This window comes from Macrobrachium nipponense, chromosome 11 (genome assembly GCF_015104395.2).
Source record: "Macrobrachium nipponense isolate FS-2020 chromosome 11, ASM1510439v2, whole genome shotgun sequence".
Taxonomy (NCBI): domain Eukaryota; kingdom Metazoa; phylum Arthropoda; class Malacostraca; order Decapoda; family Palaemonidae; genus Macrobrachium; species Macrobrachium nipponense.
Genome location: NC_061087.1, coordinates 88,732,554 through 88,747,553, shown reverse-complemented (window position 1 = coordinate 88,747,553; position 15,000 = coordinate 88,732,554). Strand labels below are relative to the sequence as shown.

The window sequence follows — 15,000 nt, the reverse complement described above, 5'->3', positions numbered from 1 at the left end:
ATAATACCACCTTAGGTCCTGTGTGTCGTAAAAGGTGACTAAAAGTATAGCTGCTGCTTTGCAGTCTTACTTTTTAGTAAAAGGCTAGCCCCACCGCCAATAACTGTAGGAACTGCTGCCTTGCAGGTGGACTTTTTAGTCAAAGGCGAGGCCCACCGCCAATAACAATTGTTGATGACAGCAAGGGCATGCGGTCGTAAAAACCCCTTTACCAAATAATAACCATGCCTGATGCTGTAAGGAAAGGCGCATCAGGCAACCGACCCCTTAGTATAGGGATAACGGTGGGAAAGAAGTTTTTGTAATAATCATTCTGATTACTATAAAAATTCATTCAAATCCACTTGCGATAGGACGTTTTCTGTTAATTCACTTGTTGAATGTTAGGTGCTTTTTCTTCCTTAGGGGCTGCCTCAAGGAACAATAGCTCCATCCTGGCTGAACACCTGCTTAACCCAAAAACTGTATTGCAAAAGTAGTCTAACCTTCTAATAATTCAAGGTCATGGTTTTTGCTATCCCCAGTGTCATTTGAGAGTGTTTATCCAATCTTGGTCCCTTTCGAGTTGAGGAGAGAGGATGCTATATAATATAAAAGTCTGCAAGTGTCTTCGTTGCATTTTATTTGTTTCTCTTGAGGGCAGAGAATATAAAAGACAATCTTGGTCCCTTTTGAGTTAAGGAGTTAATATAAGAAGTCTGCCAGTGTCTTCGTTGCATTTTATTGTTTCTCTGTGGGTAGAAAACATAAAGTACAAGTTCTGTGCTGGGTTCTGTAGCAACTTGCACAGCAAATGAATGGGTTTTCATTTCGTTAGATAAAAATGTCCTCACCATATAGACGAAAACAGTGATAGCAATACCCCATTACTTGTTTGGCGATTTTGTGCGATGTGTTTCGACCTTATAAAAATCTGGGCATTATATGTATTTAGGTGGTTTTTTTTTTTTTTTTTTTTTTTTTGACGATTTCGTGCGATGTGTTTCGACCTTATGACAATCTGGGCATCATATGTATTTAGTTTTTTTTTTTTTTTTTTTTTTTTTTTTGTTTTTTTTTTTTTTTTTTTTTTTTTTTTTTTTTTTTTTTTTTTTTTTTTTTTTAAGTTTTTTAAGGAAGAGGTAACTATAACAGAATTTTCAGATTTTCTTGTGGCCGTGTCATGTCTACCCTTCTTTTTTTTTCTTTTTTTTTCCATGCTAGCTCTCAACAAGTGCTCCTCCGCCTCATAGTCTTAGCAGGCGTGTTCCTGTGGTACACCCTTAAGCCAATGTTAACACCTGTTCTCTCTGACAAGCTCTCGGTTCTTGTGAGTTTTTGAGAGAAAAGAGAGTTTATACTTCTCAGAATATTCAACAAACGAATGCTGAATGTTATTCAGATTGAGGCGGCTGTTGTTACTCCGGTCTGTTATCTGCCGAGTATTCCGTAACCGAATGTTATATTGTCTCATTTATTCATATTATAATGTACTTTTTATTGATGAGGACAGAGACCCCGGAGGAACCAAATGGTCGCTGAATTGGGGAAGTGTAATGAGGAAACCCTCCTGAATTCTTACTCCGATTTAAAAAAAAAAAAAAAAAAAAAAAAGCAAAATTTTCAATTTTAGCTAGAGAGACGAATATGTTTTGGGGACGGGGGTTGGGAAGGGTTGGGGGGTTGGGGGGGCTGATGCATAAGCGGTTTATCATTCTTCTTCCAACACAGGGCCCTAAGCCTCTTACTGTACACTTTAGGGAAGGCGCAAAAGCCGCGCCATTAACCCTTAAAACCGAAGACTGCGATGCCAATCCACTTTTCGTAGTCGGAGGGAGTCGTATCGAGACCAAAATCGAGACGTTGTCGTGGAAAGTATTTTCGAGGTATTATAGTCTCCTTCATTCTCGCCCCCCCTCCCCCCACCCCTCTCGAACCTTCGCCCAAGCCCGAGATTACGCCTTTGGCGTGTCTGCCATTATTAGAAATTCCCTTCTGGGAAGAGCGAGCGGCTCTTTGGCGTCGGGGTAATACATGAGCAAGATGGTTTCGCAGGTAATGCCTGATTAAATAGGGTATTGTGTAGAAATGGCAAGAGTCACTCGAAGAAAAAATAACAAATAAAAGTGTGAGTATAAGATACGAAGGAACGAAAACTTTCTATTTTCGATATTCCACCCTTAGAAATCCTCCAAGCAAATATTGACTTTAATTCTTTTTTATCAATCTTCGCGACAAAGGAAGAAAGTTTGAAAGAAGGATGTTGAATAAAATTGAGATTGGTTTCCATTTTAATTGTTTTTTTGTTATTGTGCTTAGGGGGGATTGGGGGTTATACCGTACACTGCAAATCACTAGTGCAACGTCTGAAGCCATTCGGATAGGAGTCATGACTGACTGACTTCATTTGTTACCCAGCGTGTTGTGTGATGGCGCATTTTATTTCATAAAAGGATAACTGATAAGGACATTCATGGAATAAACGGATATTAATTAAAGTCATTTCCACATACTTTCGGCAAACCAGTTCTTCATTCATGTACTAAGGTAGGAAATGCAGTAGGTAAGAATTTCGTCAGGTCTTACTGTTTCATAAGTTACGTCAGCAAATGATTTATTTTCTCCATCGGTATGCGACGCCGTTATACCACCAAATCAATCAATCAGTTTTGACGAGGGTGAGACGCGAGCGTCTCTTTGATTCTGAGTTATGGTGATATATGTTCGCTTTAAAGCCACAAAAAAATATCGTATATCACTAAGTGGCTAAGGACCTGCTCGGTGGAAATCTACGCCGATGACCCTTACAACCTGCCACCAAAGGGCCCTGCTGACCTAAGCCTACCTGCGGTGTACCACACGGCAGAAAATGCCTTCAAAACAGCAAAATCTCTCTCAGATATAATTGGAAAAAACTCAGAAAAAATTGAGGAGACAAATGATAAATTATCAAGAATCTGGGACGTGATCAAAGGACTACAGGAATCCCCAGGACAGCCTTAAAACTGTGGAAACAAATAATCTCACACGGATCTGGGATGCGATCAAAGGAGTGCAGGGATCGATAGACAATCGCACTGATAGCCACCAGACTACTACGAATGCAGCATCCAGTTTTTCCTCGCCTCCCAGCACACGGAAGTGCCCCGTTTCCGAGGGACTGTTGATCCCCCAACCGCTTCTCCCTCCCCAGTACCTCCGGTGGAAGATATATCTCCGGTGATGATTACTAGCCCTCGTAATCCTCCCCACCCTATCTCTCCCCCCAACCCCCCATCGTAGTTGCAGATGAAACTGATCATGAGGGGTCTGGCGGCTGGCAGATACAAACAAGCAGAAAGAAGAGAAGAACTCCCGTTTGGCCGCCGGACCGGAGCCCAACATTCGTGTTTCACCTCGCCCGACACATAGAAGAGATGTCACATAATAATTTCACAATCTGCGCTCATCGGTGACGCTAGATGCCATAGTGGAGAGAGTCAAGTTTCTCACTGGCTCTGACCCACTCATCTCCCACGAACTCCCATGCAGGATTTAAACATAAAGTGGCTTACAGGATTACCTGCCTATTTCAACACCTCGACGTTCTTAAAGGCGAGAATTTCGGTCCTAATATATTAGTTTTCAAGATACAGACTAATCCGGGATCAACCACCCCCAGGGGAACTTACTGACACTCCAACCAGGGTCATTTCCACGCAAGTGCCAGCCAACCGCCCACGGCGAGTGACTGCCCACTCCCCCTGGCTAACCCCCCATCCACCCAAATGATCAGCGCATTCATCTCCCATCTTCGTGAGTAGCCATGGATACATTAAACATAATCTCTTGGAATATCTTTGGCCTCAAGCGGAACATTCCTCTCCTAAACATGTTCTGTAAAAATTTCAAAGGCATCATTGCATTGCAAGAAACGCTCCTCTGGCCACATGACCTTGCCATATGCGATTCAATTCATGAAGACTTCAGAACCTTCTCGACTTCATCGATGCAAGTTACAGACCAAATCCTAGCCGGTGCGACCGAAAGGAAGTTTCTTTCCTTTCCTGTAGGCACAAATCGTTAGACAATACGATAAAGGTGATGACCTACAGGATTGACAGATTGCTGGGGATTCAAGTGACAATAGGGAACTCTAAAATCCTAATTATCAATGTTTATATGCCATGGGAAAATAACAATAATTTTGATCATTACTGCATGATCCTAGGGGGGTTACACAGTATTATTCATGACTCTCCAGCTGATCATATTTGTATATAGGGGTTACCTTAATTCACACCCCACAAAAACAATTTTATAATGAACTTACTCGCTTCTGTCAAAATCATGCTCTCCAAATTAGCGATGTTATGCTCCTCCCTCCCTCCTCTTATTCATATGTACATAATAGAGCGGACGCTATTACAACTTCCTGGTTGGACCACTGCATCACATCCCCACAACTTCATGATTCTATTATGACCTGCAATATTCGCTATGACCTTGCAACGGGCTACGATCACATCCATTACAGGTGTCATTCAGTACCCCATCCCCCCTCCCTACCGTGAACCCCCTAACTGATCGCCCACCAGCGATAAACTGGGATTTTAAAACCAAGAGAAAACCAGATACTTTAGAGCGACCACGGAAACCAGGTTGCGGTCAATAGTTCAACCGGCAGACGCCTTACTTTGTACTAACACAAATTGTAGAAATGACCACCACAAGAGGGATCTGAATGAATTCTATTCGAACATAATCTCCGCTTTGCTTGCTTCGGGCAGGACTGCCTACAGATTTCGTCAAGGTAATTCTCGTAATATTCCTGGATGGAATGACTTGGTTAAAGATCTGTATACATACTCACGAGAAATGTTTTTTCTGTGGAGGCAAAATGGTAGCCCCAGGGAAGGGCACACTGCATTGCTAATGAGGACAGGCGAGAGCGCAGTTCAAACTTGCTCTTAAGCACTGCAGGTTATATGAAAAAACAACTAAGAGCCGATGCAATGTCTAGAAACTTAGAATCTGGTGATTATCCTCGTCTTTGGAAAGATATCCAGTCTTTAAATCCCAAAACTAAAAAGCTATCACAGAGAGTAGGGGAAGCAGTCGGAGACGAAGCTATTGCAAGTATGTGGGGCGATCACTTCAACAATATCCTGAAATTGCATAAATGATCAAGATTCCCGAAGGGATGTAGATAACCTCCTTACTGACAACATTCAATTTCATTTTGCAGACCGTTTTACGCCAGGTAACATCAGCGATGCCATAAACAGCCTACCTAATAATAAATCGCCCGGCTGTGATGGTCTTCCTGCAGAGGCCTTCAAACTCTGCCATCCGATAATTTAACATTTTGCTAGCTGCCCTATTCAATGCGTGCATAATACCCAGTTTCTTCCAGACTCCCTACTCTTAGTTCACTTGATACCATTAATCAAAAACAAGCTAAAGGATGCAGCTGACCCTGGCAACTACCGGCCGATTGCAATCACAACGATCGCATCGAAGATACTTGAGTCTGTTCTTCTAGTGAGACTTCTCCCCTTTCTACACACCACTGACAACCAGTTCGGGTTTAAAGCAAACCACTCAACCGACACCTGCATCTACATACTGAAAGAATTGCTGAACTACTACCTATCATCAGCCTCTCCTGTTTTCCTTTGTTTTGTGAGAAAAGCATTTGACAGAGTAAACTACCTGAAGCTCTTCCTGAAGCTGCATAAAAGGGACACACCCCTATATCTAATTGGCATTTTACATTGCTGGTTCTCCACACAGCAATTCTGTGTCAAATGGGGAAACGTATTATCTTACACCTTCGGCTCCCTAACGGGCTTCGACAAGGGGGCATTCTCTCTCCATACCTGTTTAATACGTACACAGATGCCTTGAACGTCAAACTGAACTCGCTCCCAATCGGATGCACTGTCAATGAAACAACAACTATAAACAACCTCTGTTACGCCGACGATATGGTTCTGATTTCCCCATCAGTGCAAGGTCTCCAACGACTCATCGACACTTGCCGCCAATATGCAGAGGAATTTGATATAATCTACAACGAAACCAAGACCAGTGCATGTCGCTGCTCCCGAGATCGCTTAAGCATATTGCAGAACCTCAAATTTTTCTCGGAAACCATCGGCTGGAATTTGTGCACGAATTTCCGTACTTGGGTCACATTATCACCGACGACCTAAAAGATACGGCAGACATTGAAACAGAGGCGTCCGTAAACTATGTGCAGCGGGCAACATGATTGCAAGGAGGTTTGCCTTCTGTCACCGAGACGTGAAACTGCTGCTCTTCCGCTCGTACTGCTACAGTATCTATGGGTGTTCCCTCTGGACGAACTATACCCGAGAGACGATGCGACGCATCACTGTTGTGCACAATGACATTCTGAGGCGCCTCACAAACACTCCCCGCTACCACTCCGCCACACAGATGTTCATAGAAAACCACCTGGACAATTTAAAAATCATTGTTAGGCGAACAATGTCCAGTCTGGTAACCCGAGTGAGAAACAGCAGCAACTCGCTCATACAAAGCATCGTAAGGAGTGAAGCAAGAAGAAAATCAAAATTGTGGGAAAGATGGGAAAATGAGGCCTTTGTCCCCTAAAGGACTTAATCTCTGTATTGGCAAGATGTCATCTGCAGTTTTTGTCATTATTACATTTATTGCTGATATTTTAATTTTTCATTATTACTGTGATTACTATCAAGTTAAAGTTTTATTTACATTTAATTTATGTATTAAGCCCTCTGGACCTGACTACTGTAACCACCTAAGGTCTCTAGTTGAAATTTGAGTTATATAATATATGCACCATCTGTTATTACTCTCAATGCATTTTTTTTTTTTTTTCTCACCAATATTATTACTGTTATTACCAGTATGATGATTACTAGCTTTTATGCTACCTCAGCTACCTTGTGGATAAGTGCCGATTATTCATTTTCTTTTTCTATTTTATCATGTCACATGTATCTAGATTGTGTTTGCTACTGTCTGTATTTTGTATAATCAATGTATATGGCCCCGAGCCGAAATAAAGCCTATTATTATTATTATTATTATTATTATAAATGTCTCCGAGATGCAAAGTTCCTCTTTGAACGAGTCGGTAACGTGCTCGGCTACTGATCTCAGGGTCCGGGTTCGATTCCCCGCTCTGCCAACAAGGAATCAGAGGAATTTATTTCTGGTTATAGAAATTCATTTCTCGATGTGGTTCGGATCCCAACAGTAAGCTGTAGGTCCCGTTGCTAAATAACCAGTGGGTTCCTAGCGTCGTAAAGATGTCTAATCCTTCGGGCCAGCCCTAGGAGAGCTGTTATTGAGCTCAGCGGTCTGGTTAAACTATGATATACTTAACTTTCAACTCCGAAATGCATATACAGATCAGGCGTCGCTCAATTGCGAATACAGGAAATTTTCTTTGGAATTGTACTATAAGCATTCACGGAAATACTCATTGATGATATTCATATATAGTAACATTTTGGTGAAGTGCATATGAGGGTTTTCAGAATAATTCGTTATGGTAAGTAATAATTTTTTCCTTATATATACTTAATAATTTAGTTTAAGATTGCATAATCGTACGTAACATTATTTTCGTATGTACTTTTTCTGAGTGTTCCGTTACTCTTAGGTATTTCTTAACATGGTAATTCCATTTTCTATCCTTGTCTGGTGTACAAGGTGTTTTTTAAACATAACATCATAAAAATTCCTAAAAGTGCTATGCAGTCAGTTTCGCACTGTAAAGTATATTTTTATTTTTTTTTTCCTTTCATTGTAATGTTTATGTCCACTTGTTGTTGTTAGGATAAGAACTTGCCGTATATATATATATATATATAATATATATATATATATATATATATATATATATATATATATATATATATATGTCTTTAATGTCTTATTTTTCTCCTGGTATTGAAGATTTGCCGTAGATTAATACAAATGTAAACGTCCCTATTTAAAAATATTTTTCCTAATTTTAAGTAACATTCACGTAATACATATATTTCTCCAAGTCTTCTTGCATTCACAGGCACTTCTGAAAAAGGTGAACCATTAACAACTCTTTTTATTTCTCTTCCTGCAGGTTTACGTATCGGTGGAAGACGTAAACGACCACCGGCCCCTGAGCACGTGGCCGGTGTACTGGCCGGGAGTGGCCGAGAATTCTCCACCGGACACCGTTGTGGTGACTGTGGCTGCATCGGACGCCGATCCGGGAGCTAACCTTACCTTCGGCATCACGGCCGGTAACCCGCAGTCCCACTTCACCATCGACGCCAACACTGGTCAGTGCCGAGTCCTCGACTTTCAAATAGGAGAGAGAGAGAGAGAGAGAGAGAGAGAGAGAGAGAGAGAGAGGTGCAAATGGAAAATGAGTATGAAATCAAAATAAATGGACAGTTGCTAAATAGCATTGATCGAGAGGGAAACAACGATAATTGAAAGTGAACTGAAATTTGGGGGAAATGAAATTTAGTATAAAATCGATTGGTAGGAAAGAGCGATAATTGAAAAGAAGTTTAAATTGACGTTGAAGAGAACAAAACTAATCGTTGGAGATATGTATCAGATTATGATGAATTATTGGCGAGAATTATTTATCTAGGACCTACGTAGAGCGATAATTGTAAATGAGTTTAGTTGAATTATGAGGACACAAAGAACAATAAATGGAAATGAGTATAAAATATATGATAAATGATCGACGATGAGCAGCATTTATTGGAGGAAGTAGAAAGTAACAAAGAGAATTGGTGAGAAATTAGCCATAAAAGTGCAGTTAATAAGCTCCAATAGAAAGAGTGAAGTAATATGTAATTAAAGAGCATTCTAATATTTATGAGCAATAATAAATGGATAGAAAGTTTTTTTTTTTTTTTTTTAGAGAGAGAGAGAGAGAGAGAGAGAGAGAGAGAGAGTAGTGTGTAAGTGAAGAGCGTTCTAATATGAGCAATAACAAATAGATGGAAAGTCGTATTTGTTGAGAGAGAGAGAGAGAGAGAGAGTATGAAGTAGTAAGTGAAGAGCATACTAATATCTCTGAGCTGTATATGGAAAGTTGTATTTGTTGAGAGAGAGAGAGAGAGAGAGAGAGAGAGAGAGAGAGAGCATGACTCATGTTTTGAAACGTGTCGTGTGTGTAACTCGACCTTTGCCTGAAAAAAAAAATGATAATGCCAATTAGCACGAGGAAAATCTTTTACCTTCGGGATAATGCACTCCTGTCACTAACCTCTCAACAGAGGTTAATGAAGAATTAACGGTAATGAACAATGAATGTTAATGAAGAATAATTAGATGTCTGGACTTGCAAATGAGTCTCGATTAATAGTTGGAAATCGAATGTCTAAACAGCTGTGATTCTCAGTGACACGAGTCAGAGCGCGGGACGTTGCCAGGTTCCCAGAAAAGTATTACTTAAGATTTTTTTTTTTTTTTTTTTTGCGCATATAATTGATTGTTAGGTTATCATTCGCTTTGGTTATCCCTTTGGGCATCGTTTACTTCCGTTGCCTCTCTCATTTTCGTGAATTTCGTGGTCGTCATGGATTGATGCCACTGTAAAGCGACAGTTAATTAGATTTTTCCAAGGTTTTTACCATTAAGTATTTTCATTTTAGGTATTTTTGGTCAAGCGTTATTCGTATCTTTCCTGGACATGTAATTATTATCTCATATGTGACGTTTTTATTAGATTAATAGAAATCTATTATATTATTTAGGCTGTTGATAGAAAGCAGGCCTCTAAGTGACGAAATTTGGGCTAATTTTTTTTTTTCAGTTTTTAGTGTCATTACTATCGTCAGTAAGAATATCTGGACTATCAGAGAACAGTACTATGGTGATAGTAATCACTGTTACTGGGGAGTGGTGACTTTAAACCATGAGTTTTCCTGGAGTGAATTTTCTGAATCCTGCCCTTGTGCCTTTGAGAGAGAGAGAGAGAGAGAGAGAGAGAGAGAGAGAGAGAGAGAGACTCTCCATTGTCTCCTTGCAGTCGTTCTTGTCATAGCTCTTTATGCGTTTGATTGGGTAGAGTCCTATTCTCTTTGTGCCCTCTCTTTCATGTCCTTTATATATCGCACTTTATTTTTTTCTTTTCACTCTCCTTTTGCACATTGTCTTTTGCTCTCGGTTGAAAGTGTGAGTCAATGCTATGCAAGCAGGCTCTTCTCTCTTGCTCGTTTTATATTAAGTTTTTTACGTTCGCTCCTTTTCCTCGTTTTTATGTTGTTTTGTTCCTCGGTAAATTCGCTGAGTCGTTATATTTTTTATTTGGTATTTATGAGCGCAAATTGTCAGAGATGTATTTAAATTTTCGGTTGCATGAACTGTCAGATTATATTTTATAGCAATACTCCCCTGCCATACAGATTATATTTTAGAGCAACATCTTCTTTCCAGGTCAGATTATATTTTACAAAAACACTCGCTTACCATATCAGAGTATATTTTACAGCAACTACCCGTTACCATGTTAGATTATATTTGATTGCAACGCCCCCTTACCATGCCATATTTTACAGCAACACCCCCTTTACCTAATCAGATTATATTTTACAGCAAAGTCCCCTTACCATGTCAGATTATATTATTTTTTTCAACACTCCCTTACCATGTTTTACAACATAATATTACCATGTCAGGTTAATATTATTTTACAGCAACACCTCCGGACCCCTCCACTCACTCTCTCTCTCTCTCTCTCTCTCTCTCGTCGTTGTCATCGTCTTTCACAGTAGTTTTGTCGATTTGGAAGCCGTCCGTGGTCGACCAACTTGAAGAGATAACCGTAATGCACGGAATTACCGACTCTACGTCATCAGGCCGTGGAGAAGTAATACCCATGCAACAGGGCTCCATTGCACTCTCTCTCTCTCTCTCTCTCTCTCTCTCTCTCTCTCTCTGTTTGTTCCTCACTGTTCCTTCTCCTCCTACCCTCCCCCATTCCTCCCGTCCTTCCTTAGTTTCCTCCCTTCCTGCTCTCCCTCCCTGCTATCCCTCTCCCCATCCTCGCTTGTTCCTCACTGTTCCTTCTCCTCCAAGCCTCCCTCCATCCCCCCTTCCTTACTCATCTCCCTCCTCCTCCCTTCCTGCTCTCTCTCTCTCTCTCTCTCTCTCTCTCTCTCTCTCTCTCTCTCTCTCCTTCATGGATTATTGGATCCCATTTATTACCCTGGAGTCACTTCCTCTGGTTTCTTTTCATATCTTAGGTATCTCGAGGAGGCATCTTCAACTGGCAGCAGTAACCAGTGCTTATCTCTCTCTCTCTCTCTCTCTCCCGCTCTCTCTCTCTCTCTCATGTGTGGGTGTGTGGATTTTATGAACGTTCATTCAGAAATCATCCTTACCAAGAATCGTTTCACTCAAGTACATAATATTGCGAAGGATTTTTATTTTCTGTATAAATGACCATTGTTGTTGCGACGCCAGTTCCCTTTTTGTTATATCTCCTATCCATGATTCCCTATTCCTCTGTTCTATCTATCTATCCATCCATGTATCCATCTTTCTCAGCCTTGTTTTCTTAGGAGGATAGATCAATGTAATAAGATCCCTTCGCTATTGGAAATCGTGTTTGTACATAACCATTTCGTATTTCAGATGTGACCTAATTCCTTTTTGGATGTTGTCAGGATGATAAGTGTGCTTACGTAGACGGAGACAGCTATTGGTTTTTTTTTTTTTTTTTTTTTTTTTTTTTTTTTTTTTTCTTTTAGATGTTCGTAGTATAATATTTCTCTCGATATTAGTGCTGCTTTAATTTCGTACGACTTGGAAATGTATTTTGTGTTTCAGAACATTTTCTAATAGCTCCCCTGGTCTTTATATCTGAATCCCATCATTGTATGTCATTGTTGATATATGTAAACTGAGATGTGATGGAGGATAAGTTTTTCGACTCGTCTCGAAAACTTGACAACGGTACAGAGCTAAATTGCATTGTATTCGGTTTCAAAAAGAAATTCTCGGTCTTTATTTTTAGATAAACTCTAACTAAGCTTGTGTTTTAAAAGTACCGTAACTTGACCTCTAGCTACGTCATTTATTTTATCTGTTATTCGACACTGCAACTTAAAATTGTTAGGAATACTCGTTTTCATTTTTCTAATATCAAAATGATGCCTTTAACGTAAAGTTATGTGCTGTACTTGGGCCTGTGACTGTATTTTCGCTTACTTTGGGAGTAAGCCTACAAACTACTTTGTTGTTTTTTGGGGGTGATGGCGAGGGGACAGGGGTAGGAAAGGCTAAAAAAAAAAAAAAGTCTAAAAAAGGTTTTTCGAATTTTAGGATGGGGTATTTATGATTGATTATTCATTAGAATGAAACTGTAAGAATTAGATAATGTGCGTGTTAAACAGTTCAGGAAAATTATTTCTAATAGATTATGCAAAAAAAAAAAAATTTATTTTCGTTGGTGAAACAACGGTCTATTTGGCCGTAGATTTTAGCACGATTTAATTTATTTGATGTACTGAATTTAGAAGCTATATTTCCGTTCAATTAGTTTGTGTCCACTTATAACTTAGACAATGAACGTGTTTAATTTGTGTCCTTTTTATTTGACTCTTGTTGTTTGTATGAGTAGTATACTAATTATGAGTATTAATTACGAAGACCACTTAACATTAAGTTAAGAATGTAATGTTTACAACTTATGCTTGAGGGGAAAATCTTGCACGTGTCCTGAGTAAGCTGGAGGTCGAATGACGCCTTATTTTATATGTAATTTAGAATTTAAATTGCTAGAATTCCTCACATAAAAATGATCAAACTTAATAAATAGAGACTCCGCAAATGAATTCACTTCATTGTAAATTATGTTGCGTTGCTTATGTCAATATATATCTTTATTTGCAATGGCGAATGTTATGAGTCACATAGACCCTCATTTTCAATAATGAAAATATGAAGACTTATTGTTTACTGTCATTAATATTATGAATAACAGTTATTTTTATTTCTCACGGTGAGTAGATTGTATCAAAGTTATCTGTATACCTCCACATGAATGTTTTGGGAGAAAACCGCCCCCCCCTCCCCCCAAACCCCCCGCCTTGCATGAATAATAATTATCTTCATTATCCTCTATTTATCTAGATAATTGTTGAGTAGACGAACGCGTTCAACTAAGCCTAACCGCCAAGGAGTTCAAGGAGCCGCTGCCATTGTCTTGATGCTGAGGCTTAGACTCCGGAATAGACTATTGTTGTGTAGATAATTCATTGCCTTGTGTTCGTATGGGAGAAGTTTTCTCTCTCTCTCTCTCTCTCTCTCTCTCTCTCTCTCTCTCTCTCTCTCTCTCTCTCTCGGCGCTCGTACGCTGAGGTACTGTAGCAGTATTGGGGAAGGTAAACTCCTTTGTGAATATTTGATTATGTAAATCAGAGAGACAATGCTTATTGACGGTGCGTAGATATAATTCATTGCCTTATCCTCGTAGGAGTTTTCTTTATTTTTTCTATCTTATTTTACCATTGGGAGTAAGTAGGAATGATAATTGTGACTGATAGATTAATAAATCTTGGATTGTGTAAGCTTTAAATATATTTAAAAAGTTGAGGAAACTGATTGGGATTTATGGTAAACTTACTCTAATTTCAGCAGTAGATACACAGTATAAAAAACCCATAACATGAGTATATACTTATATATATATATAATCTTATCTATTATAGTATGTATGTATGTATTATATGATATGTAGGGTATATGCTATGATATATAATTCTGTATATATGTAATATAATTAAAGATATATGTACTTAATACTACATATAATAATATAGATAGATAGAGAGAGAATAGAGAGAGGAGATGGCCTACTGCCAAATAAAAACAACATTAATTAAAAACTAATTGTGATAATCGCTATTCTTATTTGATTATTAAAGCTATACTAATTGGCTAGTCTCTCAGGGTGCCGAAGAAGCTTTAGGCCAAAGATAATGCCATTCCATTCATTTCGTGAAATAGAACGAAACCAGTTGCCCGGCCTGGCTGGAAAAGGCAGGGGACACTAGTTTAAATACGAGGGAGAGGAAGAAGGAAAACTTAGTCACAGCAGGTGAGAAATATTCCTCTTACCCTGAGGCCATTGTACCAGTTTGTACGGATTCTTTACTTCTGTAAAAAGTTACCAAGTCATGGTTCGGCTGATTACCGGTAAATCCCATTAGAGGTTTTCTTTCCCTTACGTTTGGGCGCGTTGGTCCCATTGTACCACCCAGTCATTCTGTTATAATAAATGGCACGCTAATTTGAAATGTGCAGACGAAGGATGTTATCTGTTGGTGATGTCAACAGATTTACCAGGCATTAATTATTTGTGTACGTAAGCAGGGATGAGTCTAATGCATCTCCCCTCGCCCCCTCCCCCCCCCCAAAAAAAAAAAAAATACATAAAACTGCCTGCTAAGATTCAAAATTTCAAATTTGGGTAAAGTTAAGATGACTAAAAATGGAAACAACTTCTCTAGAAGAATCTAAATGAGAAGATGGAGTGGTAGCTTAAGTAAAAGATGTTAGAAGGGTGGTAGGGGGAAGAAGGGGACCTTGTGTGTGTGTGTGTGTGTGTGTGTGTGGGGGGGGGGGGGGGGGGGGGTGGGGGGGGGGGGGGGGGAATAGTGGCGATTTCTAGCGCCTTAGATAGGCGAAGCAGACGGTAGAAGGACAAGTGAGGAAAAAAAAAAGTCTGGGCAAATGAAGGCAATGGACAAAAAGGTTAAAAAAATGTAGCGGGTGGTGAATACGCAATCAGTTCAATTGGCTCTCTCGGAAAGTCAGTAATGAAGAAAATGACTTAAGTAGGGGAGTGTGGGATGCCCTAGACGTGTAACCCCCCCCCCCCCCCCCCCCCCCCCCCCCCCCCCCCCCCCCCCCCCCCCCCCCCCCCCCCCCCCCCCCCCCCCCCCCCCCCCCCCCGCGCCGCTTCCCTTACACAACACACAACTGCCCCTTTCCGAACCCATCCTCTGAGCA

General features: G+C 40.0%; 1 protein-coding gene across 8 annotated transcripts in view; it reads left to right on the top strand.

Annotated features, from left to right (window-relative positions):
- Positions 1 to 15,000, top strand: part of LOC135207178 (fat-like cadherin-related tumor suppressor homolog) — a 304,650-nt gene that overhangs the window by 190,348 nt on the left and 99,302 nt on the right. For all 8 annotated transcript variants that reach the window (XR_010312927.1, XM_064238764.1, XM_064238782.1 and 5 more), the window contains exon 5: positions 8,099 to 8,300. Coding sequence is in view for 7 of the 8 variants with exons in the window: in XM_064238764.1 (XP_064094834.1) it covers positions 8,099 to 8,300 (202 nt within the window). In the remaining variant the exon portion in view is untranslated. The remainder of the gene's footprint in view (positions 1 to 8,098; positions 8,301 to 15,000) is intronic.